Source organism: Pituophis catenifer, unplaced genomic scaffold, assembly GCF_029215685.1.
Source record: "Pituophis catenifer annectens isolate HBS135680 unplaced genomic scaffold, rPitCat1.0.hap2 SCAF_12, whole genome shotgun sequence".
Classification (NCBI taxonomy): domain Eukaryota; kingdom Metazoa; phylum Chordata; class Lepidosauria; order Squamata; family Colubridae; genus Pituophis; species Pituophis catenifer.
This window is the reverse complement of record NW_027256892.1, coordinates 16,490,654-16,508,571: the sequence shown is the minus strand read 5'-3', so window position 1 is coordinate 16,508,571 and position 17,918 is coordinate 16,490,654. Positions and strand designations below refer to the sequence as shown.

The 17,918-nt window shown below is 41.6% G+C and overlaps 1 protein-coding gene across 1 annotated transcript in view; it reads right to left on the bottom strand.

Moving 5' to 3' along the window:
* FLI1 (Fli-1 proto-oncogene, ETS transcription factor) overlaps nt 1–17,918 on the bottom strand; it is a 97,716-nt gene that overhangs the window by 28,746 nt on the left and 51,052 nt on the right. Inside the window, exons 3-4 of the mRNA XM_070952193.1 lie at nt 8,888–9,045; nt 2,192–2,395 (exon numbers count right to left, since the gene is read on the bottom strand). Coding sequence (XP_070808294.1) covers nt 2,192–2,395; nt 8,888–9,045 — 362 coding nt within the window. The remainder of the gene's footprint in view (nt 1–2,191; nt 2,396–8,887; nt 9,046–17,918) is intronic.

Here is a 17,918-nt window from a genome sequence, read left to right as displayed (position 1 = left end):
AAGATTTTTCCAGATTGGAAAATATGGATAGTCAAAGAAGCATAGAAGAAAGAATGGAAAGAGTATGATAGATAACACCTATATCACCACTAACAATCTTGGTCATTTCCCAGTAAGAAAGGAAATTAAAAATAATGCCACCAAAGAAAGGGCAAAGAATTTCTCAATCACACTGAGAATAAGGTAGAAAAAAGGAAGCTTCCTTCTTAGGGAAGGAACACTCAAGAGATGCAACATGTTCAGCATCCAATAGGGTTGATTTGATGCTGCAATCTTCCTGGTAGCATCTCAAAACAGAGCCAGCACAGTTTATTGACATTTCTTTTTGGTATCACTCATCACTCATCATCATAGTGCAGAGAAGAGCTACCAAGATGATCAGGGGACTGGAGGCTAAAACTTATGATGAACGGTTGCAGGAACTGGGCATGGCTAGTCTAGTGATGAGAAGAACCAGAGGAGACATGATACCGGTCTTCCAATATTTGAGGGGCTGCCACAGAGAGGAAGGAGCCAAGCTATTTTCCAAGGCACCTGAAGGCCAGGCAAGGAATAGTGGATGGAAACTGATCAAGGAGAGATTCAACCAGAAATAAGGAGAAATTTTCTGACAGTGAGAGCAATCAACCAATGGAACAGAAGTTGCCTTCAGAAGTTGCGAAGCTTCATCATTTGAGACTTTCAAGAAGAGACTGGACTGCCATCTGTCAGAAATGGTGTAGGGTCTCCTGCTTGGGCAGGGGGTTGAACTAGATGACCTACAAGGTACCTTCCAACTCTGTTAATCTATTATCTGTTATCACCTTTTGCTTAAATCTCCTTTCTTTGCCTTTCCACAGCTCTCTGCTTCAGTTGCCAACCCATGACTCCAACTTCCCATATCTGGTGCCCATCAGTTAGTTGGCGACTCTACAATCATTCCCAGAATTCATAGCAAAGGTAGTCCATGAACACGCTGGCTGTCAATTTGTCAATACTGACTTCTCTAGATGACCCACACGCTGGAGAAGGTTGTGAGACACAAAATTGGATATGGGGAAAAAAAACTTTTCATGTTGTCACACAAACAACCAGCCTGATACTCGATCAGTCCATTACTAAAAGAGAGAGAGAGAGACAGAGAGAGAGAGATGGAAATTGTTCTTCTTATTCAAAGGTAAGGGCTTTTAACTCCTTACTTTGCTTGAGTATATTTAAAAAAAAAAAAGCTTGAAAATTTGAGTTTCACAGATAGTGCTATAAATTGAGCTTGAGTTTGGTACCCAACAATCATTAGATTTTTATTTTTATTTTGCAATGATTTCATTACGACAATAAAGCTTGGAAGTCTACTCTCGGAGTAAGTGACCAACGGAGAGAAATCTCATACAAGGCAAGCATGTCAGCCATTGAACATGTTGGATTACTTATTTACTTATTTACTTACCTACCTACCTACCCACCCACACACACATCCCCATCCATCCATCCATCCAGTGGTGGGTTTCAAATTCTTTAATACCGGTTCTGTGGGTGTGGCTTGGTGGGTGTGGCATTGCTTGGTGGGCGTGGCTTGGTGGGCGTGGCAGGGAAAGGATACTTTAAAATCTCCATTCCCTCCCCACTACTTCCGCTACTGGTTCTCCAGAACTGGTCAGAACCTGCTGAAACCCACCTCTGCCTCCATCTATCTATCTATCATCTATCTATCTATCTATCTATCTATCTATCTATCTATCTATCTATCTATCTATCTATCTATCTATCTATCTTACCATAGAGTAAATCTGGAAGCTTACAGTAACATATACAATTAAAACATAAAAAGTTTAAACTAGACGTTAAAACCAAGGACACATGGGAAGGGCAGGGGATGGATTGGGGTGGGAGGTGGGATCTGTTGTTACTCAATCCACCACCTTCCTTGAGCTGTTCCCCCATTGGGGCACCAAATTGACTGGCAGAGCCACTTCTTTCAGCTCTTATGAAAAGATAGGAGGGTTGGGGCCAACCTCACATTGGGGGATGGGCAAGATGTTCCAAAGGGCAGGAGCTACAGCAGAGAAGGACCTTCTCCTGGTTCCCAGCAGCCAGAATAATTGGGCTGACGGGACTCACAGAGAGCCTCCTCTGCATGAGTGGGATGAGCCAATCCCAGTGGGGTGAGTGAGACAGTCATAAGGTAGCAAGGGTGAATGAAGTGGCAACTTACTTTCCCTGAGGTAACTGAGATGAGACAGCAGGACTTCTGTGTTGTAGAGGGAAGTGACCCGGAGGAAATCCTCCTTGTTCATCTTGCACAGTTCTTTGCCGTCCATGTTCTGGAAGAGGTTGGTATCAATCTCCATTAAGCCATATTCTTTAATAGCCCAGTCTAGCCACTGACGCACATGATCCTGACTCCATAATGTGGGATCTATCAGAAGAAATCAGAAAGGTGGAAGGATGAAGGAGGTTACATGATTGATGACCAGGACTCTATGAAGAAAGAGCATTTTCTCGTATCTCTTCTTCCCCTTTCGTTCCTACTGGAGAGGGATGGTTAAGTGAAATATTACAATGTTAGAGGCACAAAACTTAACTCAGCCATGGACAGGGTTAACGAGCGATTTGTGGTCTCCAACTGCTTTTCTGTCCTTGTGGTCGCTGTTGCAATCTTGAGAGTCCCCTTCAACTGCGCTAACTCTTGAGACATTTCTAGAAACTGTGGCAATACATTTTTATAACATATCTCCCCCAAACCTGTCTCCCTATTTCCCATCCCACAAATCCCCAGAAAGTCCCAAACCTGGTCTGTTTTCAACAGAATCCCATCCAACCTGGTGTATACCTTCCCCAAAAACATGTATTACCAAATTATCAAAATTCAGTTCTCCTTCCCCCTTGGTGGTTTAACTGAGCCAGGGCCTTAACCATTTTTGATCTAATATCTTCTCCTGGTTGTTCAGTTATTCCACAAAATCTTACATGAAATTCTTTAATCCGAGCTTCCAAATCGGTTGTCTCAACAATTCCAACTTCACATATGGACTTTGTCTTCTCCAGTCCACGCTCCATACAATCAACTCTAGCCTTCATCTGTTTCGTATCTCCTTTCAAATCTTTAATTTCTTCCCAGAGCTCCCTTTTCTAACTTATCTCCCCAAACCTGTCTCCCTATTTCCCCTCCCACAAATCCCCAGAAAGTCCCAAACCTTATGTGTTTTCAACAAAATCCCATCCAACCTGGTGTACACATTCCAGGGGTGCAATGCTACTGGTTCGCACATGACTATAGGGATGCTACAATAGTTACAAGCACAAGTACTGGTTGTAAATCTATTTTTTCAGTGCTGTTGTAACTTCAGATGGTTGCTAAACCAATAGTTGTAAGTTGAAGACTCTCTGGAGTCTGTCTGTTTAGAATTTTATTTTATTGGTAATATGTGTTTGAACCTGTACGTTGATATGGCCTATAGCCGTGATGGCGAACCTATGGCATGCGTGCCACCTGTGACACATGGAGCCATGTCGCCTGGCACGCCAGCTCAGCTCTCTCTAGGAGTCTCGAGGCTGGGGACAGCAAAAACATTATTTCCTGTCCAACCGAAAGTTGGAAAATGGACTATTTCGGGCCTCCGGAGAGCCTCCGATGGGGTGGGGAAGGCTGTTTTCGCCCTCCCCAGATGCATAGAGAGGATCTGGAGCCAGGTGAGAAAGAAAAACGGGTCTACTGGGCCATCACGTGCCAGGAGTGGGGGAGGGGGGAGTGGGGGTTGCGCGAGGATGTGCAGGGCGGAGCGCATAGAATTATGAGTGTGGGCATGTGCACAAACCTGCCCAGCGCCCCCTCTTTCTGGTACGCGATGGCAAAAAGGTTAGCCATCACTGGCGAATAGAATAGAATAGAATAGAATAGAATAGAATAGAATAGAATAGAATAGAATAGAATAGAATAGAATAGAATAGAATTCTTTATTGGCCAAGTGTGATTGGACACACAAGGAATTTGGCTAATCAATAAATCAATAAATATAAAATATATAATGTTATATTCCAAGTAGTTGCTATATAGTTCAGTGCAATATTCATATCTTTAAAAACAGTTTTCTCAATCATAGAGATTTTTATTAAATTGTACATTGGATGGTTGAATAATATCTTTTCAATTCTTTGGAATTCAAGCATTCTTTTAGACAGACAATTTGGCATTGGATGCTCATTCAAGATTTCTTTTTAGTATTTCCTTTTGCTAGTTCAAATTATAATAAAAGTATTAAGTATTGAAGTCGTCATCATCATCATCATTATCATCATTATCATCATCATCATATTAGTAAGCTGGGGTGGGCTTCAAAAATTTCAGCAATGGGTTCTCTGCCCGGTTGCTGGGTGGGTGTGGCCATGGTGGGTGTGGCCTAGTTGACCTCCTGCACCATGGCGGGGGGGGGATTTTCATCTTCCCCAGGCTCTGGAGGCTTTCCTCGAGCTTCTGGGAGGGCGAAAATTGCCTCCCTCGGGCTCTGGAGGCCCTCTGGAGGCCCTCTGGAGGCCGGAAACGGGCCTGTTTTCAGACTTCCGGAACTTCCGGGAGGCCCTTTTTTCCCCCTACCTGAGCCTCCGCGCAGACCCTGCACTTACCTTGCATCTAAAACAGGCTGCATGGAGCCTCCTGGGAGGGGAGGGGAGGGGAGGGGTGGAATGGGCAGGGTCAGCCAGGGGTGGGATTTGGAGGTTCTCCGAACTGGCCATAACATTACCTACGGGTTCTCCTGAACCCAGGCAAACCCGTAGCAGCCCACCCCTGTAAGCCTGGCTTACTACATTAGTCACTGCTGGCCCATTCACAAAAACTATATATATGTTTTTTCAATCCAAAGATGAAGTTTATGCTTTGCTTTGTTTTTCTCCTCTGATAGTTAATCTTTCAGGTCTCTGAAAGCCAGGCCTTTCCAAGCTGTGCTGTCCAAATTGTTTGACCCCTTTCCTCAGCCCCTTGCAAATTTTGCACAGATGGTTATTGCAATTTTTTGGAGCGCTGTTTATTAGCGCGTTCCAGAAAGTAGTAAATTCTCTGCAAATATGACCTCCCTGCTCAGACAAGTTTGCTTTATAAGTCTGAGTCATATTTCCAGACTCAACGGCCTGACAAAAAACAAACTTTTATTTCCCACCCACTCACCCTTTCGTTTTGCAATTCCGAGGCCTGCTAAGTCAATACAGATGGACTAAGTGACGAGGATTCAGAATTGGGTTCATGACTGCGTATTGGGCCCAGATGGAGCATTGCTATAAATGGTGCTGATTTTAAGAACAGGACAATTGTGCGGATTAGGGCTGTATAAAAAACAGGGGTGTATAGGGGGGAAGGTTTTTGCTGGATTATGCCAAAAGTCTTTTTAGGTCATCATTCTGTGGTTGAATGAGTCTTTGGGGATCGAGTACATTATGCTATTATTAGGTCATCATTACTGGCAAGGTCATACAATTGGAACACAGAAAAATGTCTTACTGTTTTTTCCAATATGTGAGAATTCAGCCAATAGCCAATTTCCAAATCATTTTAGCTCTGAATGATGGGAGTTAAAATCCAACACATTTGAAGAACACACGGTTGGACAAATCTGATTGATTCATTGTCCCTGAAGCCCATTATTGTCCATCCGAGCAGTTGTTCTTCAGGATTGATTGATTGATTTTATTTATTTATTGGAATTTGTCAAACACAAACGAGAACAAGAATAAGAGAATAAAAATACAATGACAGGGACTATAGGCACATTAGTGCACTTATGCACGCCCCCACTACTGATCACTTAAGTATGAAGTAAGGTCCACGGAAGTCAATTTGTGACTGAAACTGTACAAACGGTGATTCTGGTAATCTTTTGAAATGAGCATACACAAAGTCATTTAGCCGTTAAGTAGAAGGCATAGGATCATCGTGGTGTCATTCAACAAAGGACAACATTTAAATTGTGTCATTGGTATCATCCTAATAATGTTGTTGATTGTAAGAATTCATGAAACTTGTATGCTACCCACCCTCAATGATCTGGGAGATTCAGAACAATACAACAAATTACAATAATGTGAATAGAACTTAAAAATTTGAAGCCAGCATGATGAAGCAAGGAGTCTCACTCTCCTAAGTGAAGGACTGGGAGAAGAATAAAATCTTAAATGGCTCTTCTGAACAGTACCAGAATGAGGACCATCTGGGTCTTGAGGAGACTCCCATTCCAGAGGGACACTGATGCAGAGAAGGCACACCAGTGGTGGGTTCCTCCCGGTTCGGTCCGGTTCAGCCGAGCCGGTAGCGGTGACGATATGACGTCACCGAACTGGTTCTCCCCTCCGCCCTCCCACCCCACCACCCCCACGTTATTCTTACCTTTTATTTGGTCCCACCCCCAATCTATTGCTGCCTCCTGAGTCCCCCCTGTGACTTGGTGGGTGTGGCCAATTTTTTTTTTTACTTTTAAAACCATTTTTTTTTTGTAAAACAAATGCTTTCAAAAGGCTCTGACGATCCCAGCTGAGCTGCCTGATCGGCAGAGGCTTTTTTTCTTTTAAAAATCCGGAGGATCCTGGATCTACGCACCTTCCGCCGCACCCTCAAGACTTTCTTATTTCAACAGGCCGGCCTGGCTTAACTCCTCCCTTTTAACTTTTTAAATTGTAAATTTTAAATCTGTCTTAAGTATCGGGGGTGTTTTAATTTGTTCCGGGCCAAATTTATTTAACACGGTTTTATATTGTTCTTTTAAATTTTGTAATCTATGTGTTTTATTTTTTGGCTGTTCACCGCCCTGAGTCCTTCGGGAGTAGGGTGGTATATAAATTTAATAAAATAAAATTAAAAAAAATTAAAAAAAATGCCTCTGACGATCAGGCAACTCAGCTTGGATCGTCAGAGGCTTTTAAAAGAAAAAAAGCCTCTGATGATCGCACGGCTCAGCTGGGCATGGGGAGGGGGCAGGGATTTTTGCTACCGGTTCTCTGAACTACCCGCCTCCATCGCTACCGGATTGGGCGATCCGGTCCAAACCGGGAGCATTTCACCCCTGCTCTGGATGCCTGAGAGGGGGCATTGTTTAATCAAAGAAACCTGAAGATGGCCAACCTTGCAGGATCAAACTGGCCAGGCTAATATTATAGGAAACAATGGTCCCTCAAATAATCAGGTTCTGTGCCATGGATGATGTCATATCACGACTTCGTCAACTGTTTCATATCTCAATGCTTCATGCTTCAAACAAGAACCGTTATCTCATTCCTGAAAGAGGATTTTCTAGTTTCGAGTGTTTCAAGCTTGAAACAGAGGATCTTAAAGTTGAAACAGAGGTGTTTTTATCTCAGAATGACTGAAAAAGATCCTTTTTGGACACAAGGAAACCATAAATCTGAAACGGGCAGTGTTGGCTTTGAAATGGTTCAGATTCAATTTTTTTTGCAAACCTCCTATTTTGCAGTAACAATGAATGCCATTCCTGTTGCTAGCTAAAAAGCAGATCCAGAAGTCATATACTTTTTATTACAATGCAATACTTTGTCAAAAGACGTCTTTACGAGCATATAAATAAATGTTTATAAACATTTATATGGATATTATTTGTCGAGGTCTAGGAAAAAAGTTTCCTTAAATAACCTTTTGCCATTTTTTGCTTACTGGAAAATATTAGACAATATTTGCTCTCCCACACACATTGCGGATTTTTATATATTGAAAATAGAATATGTAGGTTTTTGTTAAAAAAATATTATCTAATATAACACCTCCCTAAGGGAGGTTTCTATCAGGTTTCATATATACATTTTTTTTACAAAGTTACTTATCATTAATGTCTGCATTTTTATCTGCATCCTGTGCTATTTTTCTCATGGTTTTTATCAAAAATCCACAGCTCTGCTAAAAAAAGAAAGAGAGAGAGAGAGCCAGAGAGCAAGAACTAAATACAATATATTCTGTACTCCAACAGATTTGCCTCTTTTCTTCTTACAATTTATGATGTCTAATAATTCTTGCAGTTCTAATTTTACTTTCACTTACAGCTCAACACTCCTCGAAGATTTTTTTTTCCTTTCTCTAGTAGTAATTTCTATTCCTTGATCCAATTTTATACAGCCGTCGATCTCACACAAGGCGACTCTAGGGTGGCATACAACTTCACACAAATGGCGCACAATTACCACAACGTGAGATATAAGGGATTGTGCTCAACATGGGACCTTCAGCTACAATTTGTTACCCACATTTACTTGATGGGTAAGTCCTGTCCATACCTACTGAGATTTATTTCTGGCTAAGATCACAAGATTAGTAATTCATAGTAACGCCTGTCCCTCCTTGCTGTAGATGAGTCAGCTATCCGTTTCTGAAGACTCAACTCTTGATGATGTCCAAGAGTCAACTCTCCTCATTTATTTATTATAATGCAATTTATATGCCACCCTATCTCCAAGGACTCAGAGCGGCTCACAACGGTAAGGATGCACAGTTCCTCATTAAAAGACAATATAAAATTAAAATTCCAATTTAAAACAATTTAAAATTCATTAAGAAACCCCCCATCAGTCCAGGCTACGGAACAACAAGGTCTTCAAATCGCAGCGGAACGAGTGAAGGTCAGGGGCCATCCGGAGGTTCCAGAGTGTGAGTGCACCCACAGAGAAAGCTCTCCCCCTGGAGGTCGCCAGCCAACACTGTCTGGCCGACGGCACCGAGGAGGCCCTGTCTGTGGGAACGCACCGGGCGATTGGGAATTGTTGCTGGCTGCAGGGAGTCTGACAAATATCCTGGACCTAGGCCATGAAGGGCTTTGTAGATTTTTTTTTTTTTTTGTGGTAAGAATTCATACTGATTTCAAGACCAAATTTCTGCAAGGATGAAAATATTCAAAAGGATATTTTGAAGGTGGCCTCTTACCTGCTGGAACAATGACTCTTCTTTCATTGGTGGTCATGTTGGGAGGGGGAGGTCCATTCTTCTCATCTATGTAGGTGCCATAATTCAGAGGGTTGGATTCTGGACCAGCACCAACGAGTTTGTTGCATTTGCTAACACTGCAATCCACTGGAGATTCTCTGAAATAGGAATGCACAGAGTGGTCAATGCCTGGAATGCACTACCTGACTTTGTGGTTTCATCCTCAAACCCCCATAACTTTAACCTTAGACTGTCTACTGTTGACCTCACCCCATTCCTAAGAGGTCTGTAAGTACCAACGTGCCTACCGTCCCTATCCTAATGTCCCCATTTATTTGTACCCATTTCCTGTATTCATAATCATGTTTATACTGTATCTGTTATCTGATACATGCTTGACAAAATAAATAAATAAATAAATAAATAAATAAATAAATAAATAAATAATAAAGTAAAGTAAAGTAAAGTAAAGTAAAGTAAAGTAAATAAATAAAATAAAATAAATAAATAAAATAAATAAAATAAAATAAAATAAAATAAAATAAAATAATAACATAATAAAATAAAATAAATAAAATAATAAAATAAAATAAAATAATAAAATAAAATAAAATAAAATAAAATAATAAAATAAAATAAAATAAAATAAAATAATAAAATAAAATAAAATAAAATAAAATAAAATAAAATAAAATAAAATAGAAACACAGTTGCCATTAATCCAGCTTTGCTTTTCGGTTTCTGGATCCTTTTGCCAACACTACAAGTTAAAGCCAAAGGAATGTATTCATTCATGATGGAAATAACAGATAGTCCTTGACGTCCAACCATTCATTTAGTGACTGTTCGAAGCCACAGCAGCACATGACTTATGACCGTTTTTCACACTTGCAACCACTGCAGAATCCTCTTGGTCACACGATCAAAAATTCAGATGCTTGACAACCGACTCATATTTATGACGGGGTCATATGATCGTCTTTTGTTGACCTTCTGACAAGCAAAGTCAACCGGGAAGCCAGATTCTCTTAACAACCGTGTTACTAACTGAACAACTGCAGTGATACATTTAACAACTGTGGCACGAAGGGTTGTAAAATGGGGCAACCATTTGTCTTGCTTAGCAACATAAATTTTGGGTTCAATTGTGGTTATAAGTCAAGGAATACATGTATAGAAATCATAGTTCTGTGTATCTGTACCAGGGTTAGAAAATGTAGTGGTATCAACACTGGGTATGGTATTTATAATAATATATTTAAAGCCCTTAGTGGATGATTACTCAAGTCCATAAATATCTTCCACTACATTACTCATTACATTACATTGAAGGGACGCAGTGCCTCAGTGGCTATGACGCTGAGCTTGTCGATCGAAAGGTCGGCAGTTCAGCAGTTCGAATCCCTAGTGCCGCGTAACGGGGTGAGTTCCCGTTCCTTGTCCCAGCTTCTGCCAACCTAGCAGTTCGAAAGCACGTAAAAAATGGAAGTAGAAAAATAGGGACCACCTTTGGTGGGAAGGTAACAGCATTCCGTGCACCTTTGGCATTGAGTCATGCCAGCCACATGACCACAGAGATGTCTTTGGACAGCGCTGGCTCTTTGGCTTTGAAACGGAGATGAGCACCGCCCCCTAGAGTCAGGAACGACTAACACATATGTGCGAGGGGAACCTTTACCTTTACCTTACATTACTGAACTCACATGCTAAAGTTAGTAAGGGAAGTCCTGCTTATGGTTTCACCTCTGGACCTCTGGACCTGCTCCAAAACTCAATTCTCCCCATGGACTCACAAGGGCTTAACAGTGAGTTCTCCTAAGACCTAGAACCTCATCATCTGGAGCCCATCACTTCCCGAGATCTAAGAACTAGCTGATTTAGACAGACCTGTGTCTGATCCAATACAGGCATTATTATACATCGTATACTTTATCCACCAGAAGAAGTCGAGATGGCCTTTCATTTTATTTGAGAGATTCTGGCCATCAGTGTTCAAAAACATAGGGGAGAGGATTGCAAGATCCCAAGGGGTCAGCAATGTCTCTCTACTAAGTCACATGGTTACTCCATCTTAATGTCCACCTGTCAGGTCAGTAAAAGAGCAGTAGGGATAAACATCCCAACTAGGCACAGAAGAAACTTAAACTCACAAATGAAGTTTTATATATATCAGCCAGCTCAAGTGATGAGTTCCATACCCATGATTACTGGTAGACATATCTAGATCCTATTGCTATGTTTCATCTATGACATTTTCTTTGAATTCATGAGCCATGTTACCTGACCCAACCAACAGCCACAAGAAAAACAAGCTTTGAAAGAATCCAGTCCATTCAGTAAACAGAGTAAAAATCCAACAGAGAACTTTAAATTTTGTTTGCTAAGGCACAGAGGCAGAATTATTCTAGCATAGTTATCATGGCTGGGAGATAAACTTTCTGTTGAGATATTCAGAGGCAGACAGTAATTTTTTCCTCATGTCTTTTTGGGGCGAAGGACTGCTTGGAAATGGAAATAAGATGTATAACTTACACATGTTAGAACTTAAGGTTGTATGATTTCGCCTACTGTTTTTCCAGGCATGGAACCAAAGGCGGTCTTTAGAGAGGCAAATTGCTGATCGTTTTAATGTCCCCGTGGCAGGCAGAAAAAGTTTTAAGCAACAGCAGGAGTGAAGAGAGAGAAAAAGGGAGAGAGAAAGAGAAAGAAAGAGAGAAAGATTGAAAAAGATTGAGAAAGAGAGGAAGGAAGGAAGGAAGGAAAGGAAGGAAGGAAGGAAGGAAGGAAGGAAGGAAGGAAGGAAGGAAGGAAGGAAAGAAGGAAGGAAGGAAGGAAGGAAGGAAAGGAAGGAAGGAAGGAAGGAAGGTGGGAAGGGGAAAGAAAAAAGAAAAGAGGGAAAGAGGGAAGGAAGGAAGGTGGGAAGGGGAAAGAAAAAAGAAAAGAGGGAAAGAGGGAAGGAAGGAAGGAAAGAAGGAAGGAAGGAAAGAAAGAAAGAAAGAAAGAGAAAGAAAGAAAGAGAAAGAAAGAGAGAGAAAGAAGAATTAATTTCTCACGGGTCACAGACATTCTTTGTGTCAGGGTTAAAAACTATAATGTCTGGCACTCTGCAGTTTCATCTAAAGGATTATAGTCTTCAAAGCACGATTTGATGGCCAACAGGCCAACATGGAGAGACAAGACAGAATGACATTAACAGCGATCAGGTGGTAGATTTATGTATTTAACCCTACCTGGGTCTAAGTCAAACTTTGACAACTTGGTGCTTTCCAGAAATATTAAGATTTTTATGTGGGCTTGATGGCAGAGATTTGGAATAGTTTTGTGCTTTTCTGCACTGAGCAAAAGGTTGGATCAGATGACCTATGAAGTCCCTTCTAACATGAATCCGAGAATCCCTAGCCAATTTAACCTTGGAAATATTGCCTGGGAATTCTGGAAGCTACAATCAACAGTCTGTCTGGAGCAGTGGTGGGTTTCAAAATTTTTTACTACCGGTTCTGTGAGTGTGGCTTGATAGGCGTGGCATGGCTTGGTGGGCGTGGCTTGGTGGGCATGGCAGGGGAAGGTTACTGCAAAATCTCCATTTCCTCCCGATCAGCTGGGACTTGGGAGGCAGAGAATAGATGGGGGCGGGGCCAGTCAGAATTTTTATTACCGGTTCTCTGAACTACTCAAAATTTCGGCTACCGGTTCTCCAGAACTGGTCAGAACCTGCTGAAACCCACCTCTGGTCTGGAGACTGCCAAGTAGGTAAAACCAGGTCTAGAAGGTTCCTGATTCTACAGACACTCTGGCATAGATAAGAGCCTCTATAGTTCATTGGACTGCCTATTGGAGTATAGAGGCTGAACTACTGACATCGGACTGGTGACGCTCAGATTCAGGTCCCAACAACCATTGAACCTTATTGGTGATTTGAAGCAAGTCACTCTTCCAGCCCAATTTAACTTAGAACAATTAATAAGTGGAATAACTTGCCTGCAGAAGTTGTGAATGCTCCAATACTGGAAATTTTTAAGAAGATGTTGGATAACCATTTGTCTGAAATGGTTAGGATTTCCTGCCTAAGCAGGGGGTTGGACTAGAAAACCTCCAAGGTCCCTTCCAACTCTGTTATTCTATTCTATTCTATTCTGTTCTGTTCTGTTCTGTTCTGTTCTGTTCTGTTCTGTTCTGTTCTGTTCTATTCTATTCTATTCTATTCTATTCTATTCTATTCTATTCTATTCTATTCTATTCTATTCTATGTATCAATCTGAACTTCCAAAGGACAGCTAGGATGTACTGTATTAGGAGGTCTGACAGAAATCGGACCTTGGTTTGAAAATTTATCCTCACCCATGGAGGCAATCCAAACTAAATCTAATGAAAAGATAAAAGCTCATCACAGAACTGAGAGATGCATGGATCAAGAAGCATGTCCATTCATAAAATGTACCCATACCCATCCATGACTCTGATGCATTTCTATTTCAAATACAATCATTTTTACCAAAATGTCCATCTACATTTTCTTGGGGGACAATGAGGCAGAAGCGACCATGTTAGCTACACAGGATGGGTTACGTGACAACGAGGCCTACTGGGCTGGGGCACAAGGTTAGAGAAGAATGCCTACCTACTCATCGGTCAGTTGAAGACTGCTTTGTGGGTAGACATAAAATACAGGAGTGGCCAAAATTGTGGAAACCTTTTGGGAAAAGTGCATTTTTGAGGTTTGATGGCTAATAACACCATTTTTTTTTTTTTGGAGTTTCAAGATAATCCTATTCCACTGCTGGAATGGCCTGGGAATAGCCCAGACCTTCTTAACCCAATTGAAAATCTATGGAGCCGACTAAAGAAACTTGTTAGTCAGAAGCAACCCAGCAATAAAACCCAGTTAATAGAAGCAATCCTTCAATCTTGGTTTCACATTAGAACAGCCGTGGAACTAAAAGACTTGGTTCACTCCATGGGAAGATGTTGTAAGGCCGTAGTTCATGCTAAAGGTTACCCAACTAAATATTCACTGATCTCATTTTTTCTATGGTGATAATTGTTGTACATCTCATTTTTGCTACGTGTTTCACTTTTCTTCTTTATACTGCAACTGCTATTCTAATAGCAAATCCTTCATAAGTTATTGCATTACATTCTTTTTTAAATTATCTTTCCATTGATATATACTTTTATGGTACTACTCCCAGAAAAAGTGGTGTTATTAGCTAGTTTGAGAAAATACACTTTTCCCAAAAGGTTTCCACAATTTTGGCCACTACTGTAATTTGGAGAAAAGATCTCAGGTCAGCCAGAATTCAAGATGGGAATGTCTTTGCAGGTAACATTTAGAAGCCATGTAGAAGAGGGGTCTCCAAACTTGGCAATTTTAAGACTTGACTTTGTGGTTGGGTGGGGAATTCTGGGAGTTGAAATCCACAAGTCTTAAAGTTGCCAACTTTAGAGATGCCTGATGTAGGCAATCAAGAGATAAGCAGATATTATTATCCCAGTAAATCCCCCCTCGCCCCCCCCTCAAAGAAAGCAAGATAAAGGGAAGGCATTCCACAGATGATAACAAGTTAAGGCCATTTGATATATTACATGTAAAAAAAATTGCCTCTGATATCAGTATGTTCTATGCACTGAGGCACAATCACACTTTATGTTTTACGGGCCATTCTTAAAATGTCTGCATCAATAAACACAACATATAAAAGACCCTGGTTTTTCGAATAAAGATTGCTCCTCCACCAGCATTAAAACTCAGTGTATCTCAAGAAAGCATAAAGAATATTTGAGAGCTCATTAACCAATTAAAAACTAGGTACCAAATAAAATTAATACCATGCAAGCATTACAAAGTTTAATGATGAGTTACCACTGAACCATGTTAATTCTAACTCTCAGCATTTCTATATTTTGTATTTTGAAATGGAATTAATTGGCATTCAAGGAGACTAGAATAAGAATAGAATAACAGAGTTGGAAGGGACTTTGGAGGTCTTCTAGTCCAACCCCCTGCTTAGGCAGGAAACCCTACATCACTTCAGACAAATCTAGGCGTCCTCCTTGATCCTCGGCTGTCCCTGGTGGATCATCTGACGGCCGTGACAAGGGGGGCTTTTGCAAAGGTTCGCCTAGTGTGCCAGTTGCACCCTTTCCTAGACAGGGATGCCCTTCGTACAGTCACTCACGCTCTCATCATTTCTCAGATGGATTACTGCAATGTCCTCTACCTGGGGCTGCCCTTGGGGTGCACCTGGAGGCTTCAATTGGTCCAGAATGCGGCTGCGCGGGTTGTTACAGGAGCCTCCCGTTACTCCTGTGTAACACCTCTCCTGCACAAGCTGCACTGGTTACCGGTGGCCCTTCAGATCTGCTTCAAGGTGCTGGTCTTGACCTATAAAGCCCTACATGGTATGGGCCTGGGGTACTTGCAGGACCAACTCCTACCAGCCTCCCACCGCTCAGTGGACTACCCTCCTCCAGGTGCCATCGGCCAGACAATGTTGGCTGGTGGCCCCCAGGATGTGGGTGTTCTTGGTGGCCACACCGACCCTCTGGAATGAATTACCCACCGGGCTTCGGACGGCCCCCGACCTCCCCACTTTCCACGCCGAACTGAAGACATGGCTTTTTCAGCAAATTCCCTGATCTGTTATGAGATTTTAGTTGTTGGGGTTTTTACATTTGGATGTTTTTAGTTTTATTTATTGTTATATGTTTTTTATTCTGTGAGCCGCCCCGAGTCCTACGGGAGAAGGGCAGCATAGAAATCTAAGAAATAAAATAAATAAATAAATAAATAAATAAATAAAATGGTTATCCAACATCTTCTTAAAAACTTCCAGTGTTGGAGCATTCACTATTTCTGGAGGCAAGTTGTTCCACTGATTAATTGTTCTCACTGTCAGGAAATTTCTCCTTAGTTCTAGGTTGCTTCACTAGTTTCCACCCATTGCTTCTTCTCCTGCCCTCTGCTGCTTTGGAGAATAGCTTGACTGCCTCTTCTTTGTGGCAGCCCCTGAGATATTGGAAGACTGCTATCATGTCACCCCTAGTCCTTCTTTTCATTAAACTAGACATACCCAGTTCCTGCAACTGTTCTTCATATGTTTTATCCTCCAGTCCCCTAATCACCTTCGTTGCTCTTCCCTACACTCTTTCTAGAGTCTCCACATCTTTTTTACATCATGGTGACCAAAACTGAATGCAATATTCCAAGTGTGGCCTTACCAAGGAAGGGAAGAGGATATTGTTATCCTTATTGTTCTTATTCTTATTCTTATTCTTATTACCTAAGCAATCTATTTTGCACCTCTTCTCTAGTTCATTTTGCACACGGGCTTTTCCCCAGAATCTTGAATGAAGCATTGGGGGTGGGGGTGGGGGGGGATGGAGGAGAAGCAGCTCATGAGGTTAATGGAAAACGTAGAAAAAAGAGGATGAGTGTTTTCTGGAGGTTTCCCCAGCTGGCTTGCAGATGTAGGGGGCCCAAGGGGCCAATATCACCCCCATATATGCACATATGCATCCTATTTATTTATTCAGTTTGTTCTAAATCAGGTTCACTGCTCTTTGGGGGGAAAAGAGGAGTGAACAAAGAGCCTGCATAATACAGACTTATGCTTTGGAAAGTGTTGGCCAAGTGTCCAGTCTTTCCTGTGGCCCAAGCTAAAATGACCAAGGAAATCTGTGCAGCGCAAAATAGCCAATAGGAGAGGGACAGAGTGCCGTACTGCAAGCTACTTCTGCTGATCACCGGTTGCCAGCAGTTTGGCAGTTCGAATCTCACCAGGCTCAAGGTTGACTCAGCCTTCCATCCTTCCAAGGTGGGTAAAATGAGGAACCAGATTGTTGTGGGCAAGAGGCTGACTCTGTAAACCGTTTAGAGGAGGCTGTAAAGCACTGGGAAGCGGTATATAAGTCTAAGTGCTAGTGCTATCTTAAATTAATTTGCTGTCATTAATTTCTACATTAGAACCATCACTGCAAACCCTTTGATCTCAATCTCAATCCTTCCATCTTCATGTTCAATCTCCAAAGTCCAATCTTTAAACTCATCAATGAAGCACTTGTCCCAGTTGTCTTGAGGACATCTTTGGGAAACAATAACGGCAGTAATAATCCAATCCAGACCTACATTCACAAATATTTATCTGCTTCTCCCTAGGAGGGTAATAATTTTAAACTGGTTTCGCTTGCCCAGAATTACATATTGTCCCCATAATGTACCAGCTATTTCCTTCTAAGCTGCCTGTGGGCACTGCTTCTTAATTTGCTCATATTATGCAGAGATACAACTTAATCGGGAATGGAATAGAAATAGAAATACCATGTTTCTCTAAAAATAAGACCCTGTCTTATATTTTTTGAACCCCGAAATAAGCGCTTGGCCTTTTCGGGGAGATCTTATTATTTTGGGGCATGTGGAGCAAGATGGGGCTCCTCTTGCCATCTTACCTGATTTCCAGCTCTGTCTCCCTAACCCTAACCAGAGGAAATATTGGGGACTGGCTGTGCACGTGTTTAAATATTTTCAGGGAGGGCTTATTTTTGGGGAGTGCTTATTTTTTGGGGGGTCATTTTATGACATGTGCTCAAAAGTCCAATTGGGCTTATTATCAGGGGATGTCTTATTTTCAGGAAATAAGGGGTAATAGAAATAATAGAAATAGAAATGAATGGAATGGAATGGAATGGAATGGAATGGAATGGAATGGAATGGACGAGATGAGACGAGACGAGACGAGACGAGACGAGACGAGATGAGACCAGGCCAGAACAGAACAGAACAGAACAGAACAGAACAGAACAGAACAGAACAGAACAAGAGTTTGAAGGGACCCTGGAGATCTTCTAGTCCAACCCCCTTCTCCTGTGACATCCTGACTAGGGATGTCACCGAAGGTTAAAGAGCAAGGAATGAATTGTGTGCATGGCTGCAAAAGGAGGCGAAGTCAGGATTCTGGTATAATTATTGGATCATGGGCTAAAAGTGTCATTAAAGAGCAAATGCATGTTTTGATTCAAATCTGGCTTAAGAAAA